The sequence below is a fragment of the Perognathus longimembris genome, chromosome 23, assembly GCF_023159225.1.
Source record: "Perognathus longimembris pacificus isolate PPM17 chromosome 23, ASM2315922v1, whole genome shotgun sequence".
In the NCBI taxonomy this organism is placed as follows: Eukaryota; Metazoa; Chordata; class Mammalia; order Rodentia; family Heteromyidae; genus Perognathus; species Perognathus longimembris.
The window spans coordinates 2,186,666-2,208,677 of record NC_063183.1 but is presented as its reverse complement, the minus strand read 5'-3'; the positions used below and the strand labels follow the sequence as shown (position 1 = coordinate 2,208,677).

The 22,012-nt window shown below is 51.1% G+C and overlaps 1 protein-coding gene across 1 annotated transcript; it reads left to right on the top strand.

Annotated features, from left to right (window-relative positions):
• Positions 1 to 579: 579 nt before the first annotated feature.
• On the top strand, positions 580 to 20,323 carry Cdr2 (cerebellar degeneration related protein 2). The gene is made up of 5 exons (XM_048332652.1): positions 580 to 928; positions 9,828 to 9,940; positions 18,615 to 18,763; positions 18,972 to 19,136; positions 19,382 to 20,323. Exons 1-5 carry the CDS (start codon positions 850 to 852, stop codon positions 20,196 to 20,198), a joined length of 1,323 nt encoding a protein of 440 aa, XP_048188609.1. The 5' UTR covers positions 580 to 849; the 3' UTR covers positions 20,199 to 20,323.
• The last annotated feature ends 1,689 nt before the right edge of the window (positions 20,324 to 22,012 follow it).

Below are 22,012 nucleotides of genomic sequence, written 5' to 3'. Positions count from 1 at the left end.
CTGGTTTCGAACCCTGATCCTCAGATCTCAGGTTCCCGATTATCTGGGATTCCGGGCTTGAGGCACCGTGAGGCGGCCTCTAGAGATTCGGATGGCCTTCCTCTCCCGACCTACGGGCTGCCCCAGGCATCCCGGGGAGAAGGCAGACCTGTCACCCCGGCGCTCCGTCTGCGAGGGGAGAAGATGCCACGGAAGTCCGACCCAGAGCCCTCACCCGGCAACCCCGGCTGCTCGGGAGGCTGCGATCCGCTAGTCTGTCACCCTCGCCCCTCCGCCCCGCGGAGCTCAATCCGCAGGACCCGACGGCTGAGGCGCCGCTGGACCGCCGCTCCCTCACGCCGGAGCCCCGAACTCGGGCCAGAAGGGGCGGGCTCCCGACCGCACCCTTCCCCCCTCTCCCCGCCTTCTTTGTTCCCTTCCGAGCCTCCATTGGCTGACTAATCCGGAGCCGCGGGCCTTCGCTGAGACGCGATTGGGCGAACTTGTTGCCGCTCACGCAGAGGCCCCCCCGCGATTGGTCAAGGCGCCGCCGGGGGTTTGAATCGCAGCCGGCCGGGGAGGGTTCTGCCAAAGTGCCACGTTGGGGCCGGGCTGCGGCGAGGGAGCCGGCTCCGCACAGCTCTGGGCGCCGGCTGGGGCGCCGGCCCAGGGCTCCTCGCGGGCTTGGGGCTGTGGAGCGGCGCGGGTGAGGCGGGAAGCCGGCGGCGGAGGCGGCGGGGAGGCCAGGCGGGCGAGGCGCCCCGCCCGAGGGCGGCTCTGGCCGAGGGCGGCGGGGCCGGGAGTCGGCCCGGGGCGGCGGCTGCGGCGGCGGCAGCGGCGGCGGCCGCGGCCCCCGAGGAGCCCGCCGGGATGCTGGCGGACCAGCTGGTGGAGGAGTTCGAGATGAAGGAGGACGAGCCGTGGTACGACCACCGGGACCTCCAGCAAGGTGAGGCGGGGGCGCGGCGCCCGCGGAGGCCGGGGGGCGGCGGGCGGAAGGCGCACGGCCGCAGCTCTTCGCTCGGGGTCTGCGGGGTCCGGGGCCGCAGCCCTGCCGGGCGCCGCGCCCCGAACCTCGCGGGTGCGCCCTCGGGGTGAACGCCCCCGGGGCCCCGCTCAAGTGTCCTCTTCAGCGGCTAAGCGGATTGAAGGCTCGCCGTGCGCCCCCGAGGCGGAGCGGGGCGAACCCGCGTCTCCTGCTCGGGGTGGCAGAGCGGAGGAAAGGCCGGGGTCCCTCTGCTCGGCACCCCGGTGCCATTTGATGGCAGCTGCTGCGAGTCGTCGGGGTGCCGGTGCGGTGCCGGCGCGGTGTGGTACGGTGTGGTGCGGTGTGGTGCGGTGCCGGTGCGGCGTGGTGCGGCGCGGTGCGGTGCCGGTACACACTGGTTTCCCCTTGGTCCACACCCGCACTCTAGGGAAGTAACTTTGGTTGTCTCATTTCCCAGAGGAGGAAAGAGGAGACTAAACGACTAAGCGGCCCGCCTAAAACAAATGCGGGACCCACAGCCCCGGAATTGACGTCCTCCCTCCCAGACCATCCCAGCCGGCCGCACTCTCGGCTGGATGTTGAACCGCCGTTTCTTTTCCTTGCTGTGCGTGCACACTTCACCGAGGGCAGATGAAGCGATGGAAAGCACCTCCTTCAATTCGGTTGTCGCTTGACTTCCATTAAAGTGCCCTGAGCCACGGGCCTGTAACCCTGGCTACTCAGGAGGCCGAGGTCCGAAGGTCTAGGCTGGAAGCCAGACCAGGTAGACAAATCCAAGAGACTGCCACTTAGCCAGTAAAAAGGTGGGAGTGGAGGTGTGACTCAAGAAAAACCAAGCAAAGTGCAAGTCTCTAGGTTCAAGCCCTAATACTGGCGCATATGCACACACACACGCCTACACACATGGACTTGCTTACCATGTCTTCTGAGAACAATCTTAAGGGCCACTCTCAGTCAGGAGCCAGCTCAGACCCCCATCCCCTTAACATACCCAGTAGGAATCAGTAATTAGGAACCCCTTATGTGCCAAACAGGCTGGTAACACAGATACTCATTTAATTCCTCCCTCCCCCAGTAAATATTACTGAGGACTGTTGGACAATCTAAGAATTGTTATTGGTAGAAGTAGGTATTGTCCCAGGAGCTAACCTTTCACTTCAAACTCTAGAGCAAACACCTTTAATCCTGGCGCTCAATCCTCAGGAATATTTTTAAGGGAACTTTTGCTTGAACTATTCTGTGAAAATCAGTTTTACTTACACTCTGAACTTGCAGTGAAATGAACATCTCATTTAGTTCACTATTCAGTCTATCTTAGTGTTCATGCTACCCTTGAACTTGGCAGAAAGAAAAAAAATATGGACTTGAAAAGACAAAAACAAAGGAAACAAACACCTCTGGGAGAAGGTGACTTACATCCTGTCAGTTCAAACTCCAGTGCTTCACCTGGGCTCCCAATGTGTGGACTGTTCAGTCTTCATATTTGTCATAGATTCTAACAGGCATACTTTAGGCTTGTCCCAGAAGCACTGATGGCCTACTTTGATACTTAATTCAGGAATAATGAAGCAACCTAAATCTGCAACATTTGCCTTAGTAAAAACAATTTCTATCATCAAGATTGGATCTTTTTCTCACCTGTATTTAAGAACCATACAAAATCTTTAAGCACATGACTTTTTTTGTTGTGATCTCCCACATTTAGCATATAATACTTATCTCATCATAATAGGAGCTCCATTTAAGTATTTATTGACCGGAGGCACTCAGGCAAGATGACTGTGTTTGTGGCTCTCTTCCACTAGGTGCTGCCGTTCCCAGCATCTGCCCCACGCCCCCATCAGTCACAAGCATTTAGAATCTTTCAATCTGCTGAGAAGCTGTATGGATTGGGGTTACATGTGGAATTCTCCTTCTTGAGGTTTAAAAACAGGAATGAACCTCTGAACCTCTTTACTGCCACTTTGTAGTTGGAATTTGCAACCCATTGTCCATTATCATAACGGGCTTTGCCATAACCTTTTCTATTGCAACCAGTAGGGGAGTGGAGGGGAGACTTTGACTTAGTAGATAGCAAGTTCCACCCATGAAAGCTTGTGAAGAGCCAGTGCTGGCAGCTCACCCCCATAATCCAAGTTACTTACAAAGCTGAGACCTGAGGATCTCAGTTCTGAGTCAGCTAGGGTAGAAAAGTTTGTGAGACTCTATCTACAGTTAACCAGCAAAAAGCTGGAAGCAGATGTGTGGCTCAAATGCTACAGTACCAGCTTTGAGTGGAAAAACAAACAAACAAGTGAGGATGCAAGGCCCTAAGTTCAAGCCCCAGGACAGAAAGAAAAAGAGCCAGGTGCACTCATGTCTGTAATCCTAGCTGCTCAGGAGGCTGAGAGCTGAGGATTGCAGTTTGAAGCCAGCCTGGGCAGAAAAGTCTCCTTGAGACTCTTATCTTAAAAGACTGTTAACCATTCAAAAACTGGAAAGGCATTGTGGCTCAAGTGGTAGAGCACTAGCCTTGAGCACCAAGAGGCTTAGGGACAGCACCCAGGCCCTGAGTTCAAGCCCCACAACCAACAGAGAGAGAGAGAGAGAGAGAGAGAGAGAGAGAGAGAGAGAGAGAGAAGGGGGAAAAAAACTCGTGAATATGTCCCTCAAAGAATGACAGTAGCAGCGTAAAAAAAGGTGCATCTTTCCCCCAATTGTTAAAGAAATAAACACTTGTCCCAAGGTTTCATGCATACGAGTGTGCATACTTGGCAAGCCTTCTGTCCTTTAGTTACATTGCTCCTGGAGTAAACCTCTTAGCAGCCTTTAAAGCTTGGTCATTTCTCAAGGCTGTCTTATCTTATGTAAGCCAGGTGTTCATCTGGGGCCCACAGTGCCTGGCAGACAGGACTCGGGTCCCATGGAGTTCATGTTTCAGTCTGCTCACCTGGCTAACCTGCACGAGCCAGAGCTGTGTACTGCATGTCCCAAGTCTGCAATGGGTACTTACTACTGAGCAAAGCAGGGAGCAGGTCTGGCCCTTTATGGGACGGATTAGCAAGTGTACTGGAATTTTCATCATGTTTTTGTTTTGTTGTCTTGTTTTGACCATTTCCACTGTTACTGAGGGAAGCTTGTTGTAGGAAGATGCTGAACACACTAGGAGGACCCTCCTGCTTTCCTAAATCAACTTGAAAAGATCCTGTTCACAAAATCTTAAAACTGCTGTTTTTCACTTAGCAGTGGACAGTGTTATCTAAGTAGATTAAGTCTTCCTGTTAACACTTGGAAGGACATTCTTGTTAAAATTAAAATTGCTGGAACATTCTAAACTTGGGTGGACCCTGGTCTCACATTTCTCCCTGAGGTGAAGGCCGTGGAGGGGCTGTGATGGAAGGACTCATCAGAGGGCTGAGCTGCAGAGTCAGGTGAGCAGAGCCCTGCGGGTTAGGATCTTTTCTGGGACAGCAGAGTCTTCAGCGCAGGTAATGGCGCTGCTTGCTTAGAAATGCGTCCCTGAGAACAAAGTGGATCAACTTCAGAGACTAGCCAGCTGATAGTATAATTGTCATTTGCTGAGCATTGAGAGCTCAGAATGAGGATTCCAGTTTCAAGTGTGTGAATTAGAATATGAGCTCTTTGAAATTGTAACATTTCACTTCCAGACATCTTCACATCATTTTGTGTGTGCGCCTACATTTGCCGAATCACTGTGGGGAGAGGTATTAAAATAGACACCATGCTGGGCACCCATGGCTCATACCTGGAATCTTAGCTACTCAGCAGATCTGAGGATCACAATTCAAAGCCAGCTCAGGCAGGAAAATTCCTGAGACACTTATCTCCAGTGAATCAGCAAAAAGCCAGCCGGGGAGCTTTGGCTCAAACGGAACTGTGGCTCAGGGGCAGCAGCCAGGCCCTAAGTTCAAGCCCCAGGACCAGCACAAAAAGCTAAACTGACACCATTATTTTTCTTAGTGTTTATATTCAAGTTTTGTTTTGTTTTTTTTTTTTGCTTTCCCAATCATAGTAACATTGGCAGCGAGTTAAACAGAAGTGTCACAAATGATGCATTTGACTTTCTAATAGGAAAAGCTTTCAGCCTTACTGTTATTGAATTACTGCTACAGACTACAGCTACCACAGACTATGCTGTCCCTGGAGTTTTCTTAAGAAGCTGAAGGAAAATAAGAAGATAATAGCAGTGGAATTTTAAGCCTTTCAAACTACTGGAAGAGAGATTCTTTTAGAAAATCACACAGTTGTGCATAACTAAAGCATAGGATTCAGTGAATATCTGTTTAAAACAAACAGTTTACACAATTAAAATAAAATATTACAGCCAGGGATTGTATTTCAGTAGTACAGAGCTTACCTAGCATGTATCAGTGGAAGAATGTATCAGACAAATCTACAATGTGTGCCCTGCTCCTGAGGTTTGAACTAGTCTGGGAGCTGTCCGTTGGCTTTTTCACTCAAGGTTGGCACTCTGCCACTTAAGCCAATATCTACAGCTTTTCTTTTTCTTTTTTTTAGTGGCCAGTCCTAGGCCATGAACTCAGGGGCCTGAGCACTGTCCCTGGCTTCTTTTTTGCTTAAGGCTAGCACTCTGCCACTTGAGCCACAGCGCCACTTCTGGCCATTTCTGTATATGTGGTGCTGGGGAATCGAACCCAGGGCCTCATGTACACAAGGCAAGCACTCTTGCCACTAGGCCATATTCCCAGCCCCTCTACAGCTTTTCTTGTTGGCTAGTAGAACAGAAGAGTCTCAGGGACTTTTCCTGCCCTGGCTGGCTTTAAACAGGGATCCTCAGATCTCAGCCTCCTGAGTAAGGAGGATTACAAAGTAAGAGCTACTCGTGCCTGAAAATCTATGTTACTTTTTTTTTTTTTGGCCAGTCGTGGGGCTTGGACTCAGGGCCTGAGCACTGTCCCTGGCTTCTTTTTGCTCAAGGCTAGCCACTTGAGCCACAGTGCCACTTCTGGCCATTTTCTGTATATGTGGTGCTGGGGAACCGAACCCAGGGCCTCATGTATATGAGGCAGGCACTCTTGCCACTAGGCCATATTCCCAGCCCCTATGTTACTTTTAATGTCTCCTAAACCAGGTCAGTTTAATAAGATTTAGAAAGGACAACTGAATGAAAATTCATACTGTACAATAGAGAACAGCTGGGAAAGACCTCCGAACGATATTGTTTCCCTTGCTTTTGTGCTTTAATTTAAAAATACAAAGGACATTCAGCATTCTCCTCTTCCCTCTACTAATTATGTGGAAAACCTTCTTGGCTTAGTGCCAGCTCTCTGCTCTTCTTGGTTGTGGAAGCCAGATGCTACACAAACAGGAAGTGGACTTTTTTTTTTTAAGCCTTAGAACAGTCCACAGTCTTTAAACTAACAGATGCAGTCATATCCTATTATGCAGCGTGACTTCACAGACACTTTCTTGTAGTTGAGACTCTTGCTAGAGTTGTAATCATCTGATGAAATATTCAGGAGCCTGGAGTTCAGGTTCCCGAGGCAGGTGGCCTGGCTGAACTGGAAAGGAGGCTCTTTTCTGTTTGCTCTGTGGAGGAGTGCCCACTGGGCCTCCTGTCTGCATTGCAGGAGTGGCGGCGATGCCCTGGCTGCTTTTGAGCAGCATACGCTGTTTGATGGCTGCAAGTGCTGGAGGCTGACCTCAAGCCAGCCTTGGCTGGAAGAGGCTTCCGCATGAGCTCAGCGCTGGTGAAGAACAGCTCTGGCTGCGAGTGTGACTCCAGTGGTAGCTCAGGGCCCTGACTTGAATCCCCAAAGCCACTAAACAAGCAAACAAGAAACAGTTTCTGCTGGGCAGTGGTAGCTCATGCCAGTAATCTTAGCTACTCAGGAGGCTGAGATCTGAGGATTGTGGTTGGAAACCAGAACAGACAGGAAAGCTTGTGTGAGTCTTACCTCCAGTTAAGCACCAAAATGCAGAAGTGGAACTGTGGAACTGTGGCTCTAGTGATAGAGCACCATCTTGAGCACAAAAGCTCAGGGACAGTGCCCTGGCTCTGAGTTCAAGTCTTTGGACTGGCATACATAGAAAATAACCTTTTTAGTAAGTCTCTGAGTCTTCTCAGCGAGGAATTAACTACCATAGAACAGGCCAGAAGAAATGCTTTTATGCATTTACTCTCAGTAATGCTGTGTCTTCAAAGCAGCATGGCGTGGCTGTTCCTAAGTGGATGCATGCATATACATTGTACACCCTACTAATGCAAAGAGTATGACATCACCTGCACCCATACACCTGTCCTTTCTCACTAGTGAGCGCTAGACACTAACCTTGCCTGGATTGTGTGTGCTTGCACAAGCAGTGCTGGCTCTAAACAGCCAAGTAATTGGACTCTAATTTCTCATGAAAAGGTTAAGTACCTTGGGTAGAGAACTTTTCTTTCCTCTATTGGAAATAAAGCAGGTGTTTGGGCCTCTCTTCCAGGCGCCGTGTAGGTGTGTATAGCCAGACCTTGCTGAGGGAGATGTGGAACTTGCAGCCGCAGTCATTTCTGTCTTACCTATGACTCAACCATGTAGTTTCACTCAGGTTGTTCAACAGCTCTCTGTGCCTTAGGTTGTCTCATCTGCAAAGCTAGACGAAATGCCTTGTAAAGATAAAATGATAGTGGCTGGGAATGTGGCTCGGCGGTAGAGTGCTTGCTAGCATGCATGAAGCCCTGGGTTTGATTCCTCAGCACCACATACACAGAAAAAGCCAGAAGTGGCACTGTGGCTCAAGTGGTAGAGTGCTAGCCTTGAGCAAAAGAAGCCAGGGACAGTGCTCAGGCCCTGAGTTCAAGACCCAGTACCTGCACACATACATACAAACATATAGATAGGTAGATTAGATGGCTAGATGCCTCTTTAATGCTTTAGGTTGTATTTATAGTTGTGTTATGAATACAAAGTGGGATTTGATTGACTTATGAATTGTAGTCTTACTATAACAGTGATCATGTAGTTTCAAAGCATGATGTTTTAATATTGTTAGTATTGAAATAATACCCATACCATTTTGTCTAAAATGGTATGAAATATCTTTTTTTTTTTGTCAGTCATGGGACTTGAACTCATGGCTTGGGTGCTGTCCCTGATCTCTTTGGCTCAAGGATAGTCCTCTTCCACTTTGAGCCACAACTCCACTTCAGTTTTCTGATGGTTAATTAGAGATAAGAGTCTCTCAGACTTTCCTGGCCGGGCTGGTTTTGAGCCACCAGTCTCCTGAGAGTTAGAATTATAGGTATAAGCTACAGTGCCCGGCGTAATGTCTGAGCACAAGTGAGCCAGGTATGGGGTTTATGCCTGTAGTCCCAGCTGCCTCGAAGGATAATACAAGGGGTTTTTGAGGTCAGGCCAGCCTGGACTGTATAACAAGACCTTATCTCAACAACAACAAACAAAAATCTCAAAAAAAACTATGTATTTCTGTATCTGTCATACCAGTTTAGACAGACAGACAGACAGACATATGTGTGTGATATAAAATAAACAGGAATGGAAGGAGACGAGCTTTGTTGCTTTGTTGTTTCCTAATGAGTGAAAGCTGGCCAAGTATAGTTGATCTGCTTGGCTGGGTGTTGCTAGGTAACACTTTCTGCTTTTCTGTTACTCAAGGTTAAATTTTACCATCTGCAGCAATGGCTAGATGTCAAACCTGATTTGTCAGCCTTTAAAAATGGACTGAAACCACATAGCAATTGTTTGCTTGTTTTCACATAGTCTTGTCATAAAAACATTTACGATGTAGAATTTCTCCTGTGGCATGGAAGGTGGTGTTGGGGTGAGGCACCCCGTGTGCTTGCTGTGTGCTGGCTGCTGGCTAGTGTGGGATCTGCTGAGTTCTTTCCTGGCCCTTCCGTGGTGACTTCTCATCCTTCAGGTTGCAGCTGCCCCATTTCAGTTTCCTCACACAGACCATTTGTGTGACCTCCTTTGTGCATACAGCCACTGGGATTTGAACTCAGAGCCTCATGCGCTCACTTGGCCTTTTCAGCCCAAGCTGACACGCTTAGTACTTGAAGTACACCTTTACTTTCAGCTTTTTTTTTTTTTTTTTTTTTTGCCAGTCATGGGACTTGAACTGCAGTCCTAGGTGCGCTGTGCCTGAGCTTTTTTTTTGCTCAAGGCTGGTGCTGTATTACTTGAGCCACAGCGCTACTTCTAGCTTTTTTGGTGATTTATTGGAGATAAGAGTCTCCTGGGCTTTCCTTCCTGGGCTGGCCTTCAAGCTGTGATCCTCAGATCTCAGCTTCCTGAGTAGCTAGGATGACAGGGTGAGGGACCAGTGCTCTTCTAATGAGGTTTTCTTGTTTGGTCCCCTTAGGAGTCCAGAACATAAACTATCAACCTTTGCTTTTAATTGTTACAGTCCCATTAGCCAGGCTTACTCTCTAAACGTCAGAGATTTCTGGAAGATTTGTATGTACTTGATGGAACTCAAGGTTCTATCAAACAAAAAAGGATTTGAGAGCGTCCATTCTGTTAGCCAGTGAGTAGGATTGCTCCTGGACTGACTTCCTCTCCGAAGGCACAAGTAGCGTCAGTGGCTCATGCCTGCAATCCTAGCTCCTTGGGAGGCTAAGAGCTGAGGATTGTAGCTCGAACCCAGTCTGGGCAGGCAGATCCATGAGACTCATCTTCAGTTAACCACCAACACACACACACACGAAAGATACAGAAGAGTTTCAGCTGCGAGAGGCCCCAGTTGAGCCACCTTTAAGTAGGACTGTATTTTCCTGGGCCAGGTGGTGTGACTTGCGGGTTGTTGGGCCTTGCGTCGGGCTTAGTTAGAGGGCTGGGTTGTGTGAGACAGTGGTGTGAACTGGTACTATTCTAACGGTCATTTGTTATGCTAGATCTCCAGCTTGCTGCCGAGCTTGGGAAGACGTTGCTGGATCGGAACACAGAGCTGGAGGATTCCCTGCAGCAGATGTACACAACCAACCAGGAGCAGCTGCAGGAAATTGAGGTAATTACTTTACTGGAGAGAGGCAGGGACTCGGGAATGGCGTGCTGCCACTGGGCCTCTCATGTCTCTTGAAGTTCAATGCAGCCCTTTAGTCGGGTGCATGTCTGTCGATAGGTACTCAGGAGGCTGAGATAGGAGGATCAAGGTTCTGAGCCAACCTGGGATGAAAGGTTTGTGAGACTCTAATGAACCACAAGAAGTGGGAGGTGGCACTGTGGCTCAAGTGGTAGAGCACTAGCCTTGAGCACTAAAGCTCAAAGACAGTGCCCAAGCCCTGAGTTCAAGTCCCGGGACTGGCACAAAAACAAAACACACCAATAAAAATCCAGTAGGCGTAGGACACAACAGAGAACTGAAGTGGTGCTATAGCTGACTGTCATTTGGTGAATTTTTACACAGTAAACATGCTCATGCACCCAGTACCCAGATAACAGTTATCAGCCCTCTAGCCACTGCCCCACTCACCCACATTCCAAGGCTGACACCCCAGTTTTGAACTTCATTTACATAAATGAAACCATACAAGTTGTATATGAACACTTGAATGTATTTGGTGCTGAAGGTTGATTCCAGGGCGTGTGCATGCTAAGCACTCCCACCCCTCACCCCCCCCAGCTCACACCTGGAATCCTAGCTATTCAAGAGGCTGAGAGCTAAGGATCAAGGTTTGGAGCCAGTCTGAGCAGGAAGGTATGTGAAGTTCTTTTTCCAACGAGCCACCAAATAGCTGGAAGTGGAGCTGTGGCTCAAGTGGTAGAACACCAGTCTTGAGTGAAAAAGGTCAGGGACAGCGCCTAGGCCCTGAGTTCAAGCCCCACAACCAAAAAAAAAGTAACATCCGGAAACTAGAGAGAGTCGTGAGCCCCGATGCCATCTTGTTTGAGGTGGAGGCCTCCTGTACCCTGTGCTGTGCTGCTCCTTGGCACTGAGCTAACCTGGCGGGGCAGTTGCCACACCAGGTCTTTAGACTTCCTGAGGGAACTTTCTGGGGATTCTAAAACATTTAATGCTTCTTTGCTCTGCTTTCTCCCAGTCTTCCACCACAGCACTGAGGGCTGCCGCTGGGTTTTTCATGGGGTTCTTTGGCTGTAGTAGGTAATCAACAGATCCTTACAGGTGCAGGAACACACCTGTAATGTCTGCCTTTAGGAACCTGAGGCAGAGGGAATCTTGAGTTCAAGGCCAGCCTGAGCTGCATGGTAATACCCTGCCTCAAAAACACACCAAACAGGGGCTGGGGATATGGCCTAGTGGCAAGAGTGCTTGCCTTGTATACATGAGGCCCTGGGTTCGATTCCCCAGCACCACATATACAGAAAACGGCCAGAAGTGGCGCTGTGGCTCAAGTGGCAGAGTGCTAGCCTTGAGCAAAAAGAAGCCAGGGACAGTGCCCAGGCCCTGAGTTCAAGGCCCAGGACTGGCCAAAAAAACAAAAAAACACCAAACAAAACCTTGTTGAAAACAGAAGACAGACAGTATACAAAGCTCTTCCAATAATTGCTAAACTGTGGGGTTTCACTGCTGGAGATTTTTCTGGAGCACTGGTGTACAGGAGATTTAGGCACGAGGCTTCAGTTTTCTTTGCAAATAGCTGGAGAATTCACATGTCTGATCAGGATTAGAGGTGGCTTTTATTTTCATAGTCACGCTCCCCCCACCCCTAAGATTTCCTACAGGACAAATAATATTACTTTAATCAGGGGAAAGAGATTTTTCTTTCAAGGTTTATAGGAAAAGTTTCTTCATTGTTGTAAAGTTAATTTTGATTCTAAGTTCAGAAGATTTGGGTTTTAATGCTTGTTTTAAAGATTGATTTAATTCCACCCCCTACTGTGGCTTCCCAGGACTAGTAATTGAACTAAGGGCCACTTGAGCCACATCCTCAGTCCTTCTGGTTTTAGTTTGTTTTTCAAAAGGGTCTTGAGCCTCTGGCCAGGCGTTCCTTCAACCTGGATTTGTGTCCTCCTCCTAAGTGGCAAGGACCAGAGGTGTATGCCACCACCCCAGCTAGTTGATTGAGAGAGGATCTACCTAACTTTTAACGAGCTGTCCTTGAGCCTCCATCTTCCTAACTACTTCCCAAGTGGCTGGGACTATAGGTATATACCACCATGCCTGGCCCTATGTCTTTAGATTAAATTGGGTTGTTTCTGTTCCTGTGATCCAGGTTAAGATTCCCAGGAAGCTCCTGGACTGAACAGCTGTTAAGTGATCCTGTTGGCATGTACTTTGCCTTGGTCCCTCTCATCCAGGTGGCCTGTTTTTTTCTACCTGTGTTTGTAACTGAACCTTGTTCTCTCAGGTGAGGTGGCATATCCTGTGTGTAGTTCTACACAGCACGATACTGAAGCTCTAGACTGATATCTGCCCTAAGTCAGCGTTTGTCCCTGCCTCTTCCCACCCCTCTTCTTCCACTGTGAGGTTGGAGCTGTTCCTTTCCCTCCTGGAGGGAGGAGTCCTTCCAGCTGTGTGGGAAAGATTCCGAGCTGAGAGAGAAGCAGAGCAGCAGAGCGTCAGAGCTCATCTGTAGGAGGAGAAGGCTGCCCAGCTCCTCCATATTCAGCAGATGAGCCCTGCCTGACTCAGGCGGAACCTGAGGGCCAGCCTCCTAGGTGTGGGCGGTGGGGGGGAGGGGGGGGCGGGGAAGCTTTCTGTGTGGAGGGCCAGCCTCCTGTGTGGGGCCGGTGCCTGCCCTTCCCCAAGGCTTGCTCACACACCACAGCTTTTCCAGTCGGCCCTTTCTAGTTCGGCCCTTGGCGCCTCACGTCTGAGTCTTGGAGAAGGGCTTTTCTGATTCGTTTTGATCTAATATAATAAGATTATAACTCCTGCCAGGTCAAACAGGCTCCTTGCCATTCCTCATATTATCCAGAAAACCAAGCCCTCTAAGACCACAGTAGCACAGTTCTTAAAAAGAGCTCATTGTATTTTTATCACAAGGTTTATATATTAAACAAGAGAACTTTCTGTAATAGATTTTTTTTTTAAGTAGCCTCTTGGCATCAATCTGAATTTGACATTGTAGCTTCAAAAACAGGCATCAGCTTGTGTACCCGGACAAGATTTGTTAGGAATAATGTACAGGATGTTGGTGCCCTGACAATAAATAGGAACAATGCTGGCACTGATGGCTCATGCCTGTCATCCTAGCTACTCAGGAGGCTGAGACATGAGGACCATGGTTTGAAGCCAGCCTAGGCAGGAAAAGTCAGTGAGACTCTTATCTTCCAGTAACCACCAAAATGCCAGAAGTGGAGCTGTGAGTTAACTGGTAGTGTAAAAAAAAGCCTTGAGTGGTGGGGAATGTGGCTTAGTGGTAGAGTGCTTGCCTAGCATGCATGAAGCCCCTGGGTTTGATTCCTCAGCACCACATACATAGACAAAGCCAGAAGAGGCACTGTGACTCAAGTGGTAGAGTACTAGATTTGAGTGAAAAGAAGCTCAGGGACAGTGCCCAAGCCCTGAGTTCAAGCCCCAGGACTGACAGAAAAGAGGGGGTAAAAAGACTTGAGCACAAAAGCTCTGGGACAGCACCCAGGCCTTGAGTTCAAGCCCCAGGACACAGTAACAAATAGTACTGATGAAGCCTGGCTCTTCGTGATAACAGGGGGAATATTCGTTCATGTGAGTGATGGACAGGGAATGACCGCCTCCCCCTAGGGATTATGGGAAACTGTCTCTTAGAAATAGGTGCAGATGTACACCTGGACTAAGATACCTTGAGTTTGTCCTAAAATGACTGAGGAGGGGTGGAGGTATTGGCTCCAGTGGTAGAGCCCCTGCCCTGTAAGCATGAAGCCCTGAGTTTAAACCCCAGCATCACAAAATGGGGGGAAAAAGAATTGAAGATCAGAGCAGTAGATGAAATTAAATTGGCTCTGGGTTTTTTTTTTTTTTTTGCTAGTCCTGGGGCTTGAACTCAGGGCCTAGGCACTGTCCTTGAGCTGCTTCCTCCCCCCCCACCCCCATCCATAGGACTCTTATCTTCAAGTAACTACCAAAAATAGTCACAGGGGAGCAAGCGGTGGCTCAAATGGTAGAGTACTTGCCTTGACCACAAAAACTAAGGGACAGCACTCAGGCCCTGAGTTCAAGCACTTAAAAGACCAAAATGAAAACTCCATGAGAAAGAATGATGTTCTGATGAAAGTGAGAAATTGTAATCAAGCTAAGCTCTAAGAGGAGAATGGGGAGGACTGAGCTTCAGAGTCACTTTGGGGCCAGCGGAGCCACCATGCAGTGGAACATACTAGTGTACATGAGTGCCCCCCCCCCACACACACACAGGAGGAAAGGAGGGAGAGGGAGGAGGAGGAAGACACAGTGGGCTTCCAGAAGCACCTAGTGGGCCTCAGGCTGATGATCCTCCTTGTCTCTGCCTCCCAGTGTTAGGATCATAGGCAAGCTCCCGCCACTTCGGGAGAGAAATAAATTCTTAAGACTAGGGACAAGGCCAAGCAAGGACTTTGGGCCTGTTGGGGTGGCAGCTTATGGGGAAGGCTTAGAAGTAGGGGGGCAGGGGTAGGGGAAGAGGCTGGGTAAGCTGATTAACATGGATTCCTCCATGTTAGCCTTGGCCCTGCCTGGCAGGGCGACCTTCATCCAGCCTGACAGGGGAGCCTTTGTCTTGATGGGTGGGGTCTGTGCCTGCTTCTCCATCACCCTCCACTAAATGGTCCTTGTGGGTAACACACTCGCCGGTCTCCCCCACATGTATTTTAATCTCCACAGCCCCATGAGGTCCTGATGAAAAGATGTCAAACACCAGGTTCTTGCCAGTTTGCATATCTCTCAGCAGCAAGATAGGACCCTGCCCCAGAGCCTCTGCTAGGGCCCAGCCCCATCTCCTCTCCTGACTCGGGCTTTGAGAGGAAAGCTCTACCATGCTCGCCTATAGAAACTTTATTTCATTTACTTGCTTGTCTGTTTACCTTTTTGGTTGGTCAAAGGGCTTGAACTCAGGGCCCGAGTACTGTCCCTGAGCGCCTTTTGCTCAAAGCTAGCATTCTACCACTTTGAGCCACAGCGCCACTTCCAGTTTTCTGGTGGTTTATTGGAGATAAGAGTCTCATGGCCTTTGCTGCTCTGGCTGTCTTCGAATTGCTGTCTTCAGATCTCAGCCTCCTGAGTAGCTAGGATTACAGGCGTGAGCCACCAACACCTGGCTTAGAAACTTTATAAGTACTGGGCTGGGATGTAGCTCAGTGGCAAAGCGCTTGCCTAGCAAGTGCAACGTCCTGGGTTCGATCCCCAGTACCAAAAAAGAAAACACAAAAAAAATACAGTTAAAAAAAAAAAAAAAAAGAAACTTTATAAGTACAAATGCTTAATGGCAAGGTCCAGGCCAGACCCCACAAGTGTTGAAAGTGAAAGGCATGAACTTGATATTGCCAAAATGAGCATGTTTGGCTGCAGCATCTCAGATGAGGAAGACATGCCACCAAGCCATGGAACTAGGTTTGAAAAAAAAGCCTAAAGACTCAACACCAAGTAAAAGCCCACTGATTATCAGTTAGCCTGGCTCTTTGAAGCAGGTGTGGTGACACATGCCCGTAATCCCGGCCCTCGGGACACTGAGGCAGTCTGGGCTGCATAGGAGACCTGGCTGGTCTCAGAACAAAACAAAACACAGCCTGTGGTCACTGTGTGAGTAAAGTGACATGAAACTCTAGTAAGTGTTGTTGAGGTTCGGACATCAGGAATGCTCACGCCCCATTTCTCCTCTTTGCGCTGGGTGTGTCCATCCACAGAGACCTGGCTGGCCGTGGGGAAGTCTTTCCAGTGGCCTGAGGAGGGCCAGGGGCCAGGGTGGCTTTCCACTGCCCTTGAGACTGCACCAGGCAGTCAGCAGGACCAGAATGAACCGTGTGGCTGGTTTCTTGGGAAGAGCAATCAAGGGGGCTCTGCTTAAATCACTGTCTCTGTCTTCTCATTTTGCCAGTCCTGGGGCTTGAACTTAGGGCCTGAGCACTGTCCCTGGCTTCTTTTATTTTGCTTAAGGCTAGCACTCTTCCATTTAAGCCACAGAGCCACTTCTGGCCTTTTCTATATGTGTGGTGCTAAGGGTTCAAGGAATCGAACCCAGGGCTTCTTGTATATGAGGCAAGCACTACCACTAGGCCATATTCCCAGCCCCATGCTGCATTTCTTATTGCCCAGTATTATCCAGGAGCTCTGTCAGCAAGATAACAGGGAAGCCACACTTGAAGGGGTGGAATCAGAAGTGGCGCTGAGCACCAGCCTTGAACACAAAAGAGGCTCATGGACAGCACCCAGGCCCTGAGTTCAAACTCTACAACTGACAAAGAAGAGGTCGAATCAGGGGCCTTTATTAGAAAGCCCACGACTGCAGGTGGACTAGTGTCCTAAAGAACCTGCAGCCCCGAATGCAGTTATCACAAAGCTTAGAAAGGCAAAAACCCCATCAAGGTACATGTCAGGTGGCATGGGGACAGCAAAGCAAGCTGTCGAGGGGATAACCGAGGACAGCCAAGGGCATGTGTTCTCTGGAGCGAATCAACTCATGACATATCTGCAATTCAGACTGGAACCTCTATACTGTTTAACAACCCACCGCACAACTGTGCATCAAAGAAAGTCCTCTGCTACCTCTGCAAAGTGATGATGAGGACAAGATCCAGGTTCCATATTTCACCTGCGCATGCCTAGCATGCCTCACTCTTGGAGAAAAAAAAAGAAAAAGGAATATTTTCAAGTGAAAAATCATCAGAAATTTTCCGCTTTAGTCCTTATTTGTGTCTGTTAAACATTGTGGGTTTTTTTTTTTTTTTTTGGCCAGTCCTGGGCCTTGGACTCAGGGCCTGAGCACTGTCCCTGGCTTCCTTTTGCTCAAGGCTAGCACTCTGCCACTTGAGCCACAGCGCCACTTCTGGCCGTTTTCTGTATATGTGGTGCTGGGGAATCGAACCCAGGGCCTCATGTATACGAGGCAAGCTCTCTTGCCACTAGGCCATATCCCCAGCCCCAAACATTGTGTTTTGGTTTAAACCTTGACCGTATTTTTCCAGCTTTTTTTTTTTTTTGGTGGGTGGTGCCGGCCTTGGCCCTGCCCTACAGTCTTGGAGTTTGAACTCAGGCCCTGGGCGCTGTCCCTGAGCTTTTCGTTTTTTTTTGGCTCAAGGCTAGTGCTCTACCACTTGAGCCAAAGTGCCACTTCTGGATTTATTTGTGGGGTTTTTTGGGTATTTAATTGGAAACATAAAGTCTCTCGGACTTTCCTACTAGGGCTGGCTTTGAACTATGATCCTCAGATCTCAGCCTCCTGAGCTAGGATTAGAGGTGTGAGCCGCCAATCTCTGCTTTTTTTCTTTCTTGCTTCCTTTCTGAGTTTACGTACATTTGTGACACGAGAGGTTTCACTGTGACATTTCCCTATGCACACTGGGTGCGCATTGAACAATTCACCCCCTCTCCCTGTCTTCTCCCCCCTGCTTGGTGAGTTGCATTGTGCTGTCCCCTCCCTTACTACCATCCTTGTCCCCCTTTTCCATTGGAGTTGATGTTTCTGTCGCATAGGAACTTCCTGTGTGCGTGTGCTTTGCGACATTAGCACCATAGTGCCCTGGGGGAGCTAGGCTGATGGGGCTGGCTGTGCTCCTTACCCAGGAAGATAGGTCATTTTATTGGGAATCCTGGTTTTGTTTTGGAGATACTGGGATTTGAACTCCAGGCCTGCACTTACTTTAACAGTACTTTACTGCTTTAGCTATGCCCCCTGGATGTTTTTGCTTTCGTTACTTTTCAGGTATGGCTTTGCTTTCTTCTCAGCCTATCATTGAACCCTGGCCCAGGCTCCACCTCTCATGTAATTGGGATTCCGGGCACCAGACACCATGCTTGGCTTATTGCGATTTAAAGATTTTTCCATAAAAGAAACTTGTGTTGACATCCTAGAATAAAAATTAGTGCTGTTGGAGCTGGCTTAGTGCTTGCTTAGCCTGGGAAAGTGGTAGAGTGCTTGCCTAGCATGCACAAAGCCCTGGGTTTGATTCCTCAGCATCACATAAAGAGAAAAGGCTGGAAGTGGCGCTGTGGCTCAAGGGTAGAGTGCTAGCCTTGAGCAAAGAGAAGCCAGGGACAGTGCCCAGGCCCTGAGTTCAAGCCCCAGGACTGGCCAGAAAAAAAAAAAATTAGTGCTGTAGCTCAGGTAGTAGAGTTTAGGAATAGTGCCCAAGCCCTGAGTTTAAGACCCCCACACACAATTACATGTTTGGTCGTTGTCCTAATTTCCAGCACTGATCTCCCAAACCCTTGGCATTTTCTGAGAGATAGGAACAAGACCCTCCAGAGGACTCCGCCTCTGGGGCTGGGTTCTGTCATCAGCGCCTATGCAATAAGGCTGTTTTTGTTTGATTTTTGTCTTTTGAGCTGGGCTTACAGGCATGTGCTAGCTACCGCTTGGCTTGTAGTAAACCTTTTTCTTTAACTCAACCTGGGTGCTGTCCCTTACATGCTACCACTTGAACCACAGCTCCACCACTTTTGGGTGGTTGTCAATTGGAGTTTTACAGCTTTCCCTGCCTGGGCTGGCTTTGAACCACAGCCTTCAGATCTCAGCCCCCTGAGTCGCCAGGATTACTGGCGTGAGCGTTGGTGAGGCAGAGGATGGGCGCCTTTGCTGGCCGCCTCTCAGCTGGCGCTCTTCCCCTGCCAGTACCTGAGCAAGCAGGTGGAGCTGCTGCGGCAGATGAACGAGCAGCACGCCAAGGTGTACGAACAGCTGGACGTCACGGCCAGGGACCTGGAGGAGACCAATCAGAAGCTGGTTGCCGACAGCAGGGCCTCGCAGCAGAAGATCCTCAGGTCAGCTGTCCAGACCTGGGGCACGGCCCTAGTGGGGGCTGCGGGCTGGCCAGGGGGCCCTGGAGCTGGGCGGGGGCCTGGCTGCCGAGGGCCGGGGCCGGGGCCGGGGCCGGGGCCGGCCAGGGAGACAGCACTCGCTGCCTGTGGAGAAAGGGGATGGAATCGAAGCCCTGGCTCTTAGAGCCGATCAGCTCCGTTGTTCTCACAGCCTGACGGAAACAATCGAATGTCTACAGACAAACATCGATCACCTCCAGGGCCAGGTGGAGGAGCTGAAGGCCTCCAGCCCAGGCCCGAGGCCGAGGCCGAGCCCCAGCGAGGAGAGGGCGGCGCCCGCCTTCGCCTGCCTGAAGGAGCTGTACGACCTCCGCCAGTAAGCGCCGCCCCGCCGGGAGTCGGGACGCCTCGCTGGGAGGCCGGGAGCGCCATTTCGTTGCTTCTCATGTGCTAGGTCCTCGCTTCAAGCTAGGAATTCTCGGAAGGCGGATGTGGGGGCGCGTTTCGCACTTGGCGAGCCATCTTCACCTGCCATCCTAGCCACTCAGGAGGCTGCGTGCGGAGGGCCGGGCTCGGAGCCAGCCCCGCAGCCTCCCGCCCGCTCACCGCTCTCTCCCGCAGGCACTTCGTCTACGACCACGTGTTCGCCGAGCAGATCGCATCCCTGCCGAGCGCGCCGCGCGCCGACGAGGAGGAGAACGCGCGGCTGCGCAGGGCCGCGGCGGCGCTGCAGGCGCAGCTGGGCGCCGAGCGGCGGCGGCGCGCGGCCCTGGAGGAGGAGCTGGGCCTGGCGCTGGCCGAGAACCGCGAGCTGGAGCAGCGCCTGCGCGGTGCCGACGCCTGCCGCGCGCGAGCGCTGGAGCTGGAGGCCGAGGTGGCCGAGGTGCGGCGGCGGCTGCGCGCGCGGCCCGCGGGCGGCGGGGACGGGACGGGCCCCGAGGAGCCCAGCCAGAGCCTGCTGGAGGAGATCCTCCTGGGCGCCCCCGAGCCGCCCCGCAAGCCCCTCAAGCGCAGCAGCAGCGAGACGGCCCTCTGCGGCTCGGGGGCTGCCGACCTGGTGAGCGGCCACGAGCAGACCTGCATCCGCCGGGCCAAGGCGGTGAAGCAGCGCGGCGTCTCCCTGCTGCACGAGGTGGACTCGCAGTACAGTGCTCTGAAGGAGAAGTACGAGGCGCTGCTCCGCAGGTGCCAGCCCGAGCCGGACTCGCTGTCGCATAAGGCCGTGCAGACCTCCCGGGCCCCCACCCGGGAGCCGCCGGCCGCGAGCTCCTCGCCGGAGCCTGGCGCCCCGGAGCGCGGCGACTCCCTGAGCCCCAGCACGCCGCCGGAGTACCGGGCGCTGTTCAAGGAGATCTTCAGCTGCATCCAGAAGACCAAGCGCGAGATCGACGAGCAGAGGGCCCGGTACCGGCCGCTGTCGGCGCAGCCGGGCCTCTAGCCCCGCCGCCGGCCCCCGGGTTCCGCGCCCCTCGGTGCCCGCTGCTGGGCTCCACCGACTGCGCGGAGCATCACGCGGCCGGGCTGAGGCCTCTCCTGCCGCCGCCTGGAAGGTTCCCGGGAGCCTGCTGGTCCCTACCGCGCGAGCCCCGAGGCCCGCCCGTCCCGACTCACTTGCCCCCAGCTCCGGCAGAGCCCGCCCCCCCCCCCCCCCCCCCCAGCCTGGGCCCCGCCCGCCCTGCGCACTTTTAATTTAAGAGTATTTAAGAGACCGAGGTTCTGACGACTGTATATATTTTTCTAAACGCCAAATAAAGCCGTCTATGGGCATGCGCAGAAGCCTCAGGCTCCTCACTATAGTTCCGTCGACGGGCAGGCGAGGCTTCCCCATTTTATTATTTTGCCAGTCCTGGGGCTTGAACTCAGGGCCTGAGCACTGTCCCTGGCTTCTTTTTGTTCAAGGCTAGCACTCTTACCACTTGAGCCACAGTGCCACTTCTGGCTTTTTCTATATGTGTGGTGCTGAGGAGTCGAACCCAGGGCTTCATGCCTGCTAGGCAAGCACTCTACTGCTAAGCCACATGCCCAGCCCAAGTCATACTTTTTTATTCGAAACACCTCTCATAAAGAGATCTAGACTTAACTGGGTGCTGGCTCACACCTGTAGTCCTAGCTACTGGGGAGACAGATCTGAAGACCAAGGTTTGAAGCCAGCCTGGGCTCTCCAATTAATCGGCAAAAAGCCAGCAGTGGAGCCCTGAGCAAGCAAGATAAAGGAGGACACCCAAGCTGTGAGGTTAAGCCCCTGCACAACATAGGCGAAAACCTTCCCATTTCCAAACTAGCTGCTTACAAGCAAGCTTTGGGTCCAGGTTGCCTTGTTGGAGTCTAAGAGGACCTTTTATTACTCTTGATAACTACCTGAAAAGAATGTTGACCTTTTACCATTCTTGTCTAACTGCTGTGGTATATCCAGAATATTAAATGGTTGTGAGAGTAAACATGTTTGTCAGTCCCGTTTATCAAGGACATCCCTGTTTTAATACTTTGTCATGTGGGGTGCTGGTGGCTCAAGCCTGTAATCCTACTCCGGAGTCTGGGATCTGAGGATCAAGGTTCTAAGCCAGCCTGGTCAGTAAAGTCCCTGAGACTCATTATCTCCAGTTAACTACCTAAAAGCTGGAAGAACCAGCCTTGAGTGGGAGAAAAAGCCCTGGCATCCATCTGCACCCATGGCCTTGGTTCAAGTCTTGGGACCACAAATTTTATATCAAGAAATTGGTTATCTTTCATATCAAACGGATTCAATTTTCCCCTTCACTTTGTATATGCCTCTTTGGGGAGTGGGGGCACGGTATCGAACCCAGAGCTTCATGGATGCTGTAGCACCGAGGGCCTCTCCATCATACCTGGCCTTTTGTAGGGGTGTAACACACAAATGCTCTTATCTCGAACTGAGGCAGGACCTGGAGCTCACTCAGCTCACGGCTGGCACTCCATCACTGGAGCCACAGCTTCCTTCACAGCTGCCCTTTTGCTGGCTACAGGTCAAGTCTCAAATCTGTCTGCCTAGGCTAGCTTTTGTCCCAACCCTCTGATCTCAGCTTCCCGAGTATCAGAATCATGGCTGCCAGCTAGGCAGTGATCCTGTGAAGCGATAACCTTGAGCTCTGGATTTCATCTCTGCAGTCATTTCTCTGCATTCCACCTGCGGGTGTTCACTGCCTTCTTTGCTCTTGGCATGACACCCTCTGGGCCCCGGACTGTCCTGTGGCAGGCTGCCTGTGGGGGCTGTGGTCAGGGCGCCACAGGAAC

Bases quoted from the DNA above. Each gene is read 5' to 3' on its own strand.
- Cdr2 (XM_048332652.1), top strand. From the start codon at position 850: ATGCTGGCGGACCAGCTGGTGGAGGAGTTCGAGATGAAGGAGGACGAG. The intron at 9,941-18,614 runs GTAATTACTTTA...TTCCCCTGCCAG, and splicing joins AGCAGCTGCAGGAAATTGAG to TACCTGAGCAAGCAGGTGGA. The intron at 19,137-19,381 runs GTAAGCGCCGCC...TCTCTCCCGCAG, and splicing joins GAGCTGTACGACCTCCGCCA to GCACTTCGTCTACGACCACG.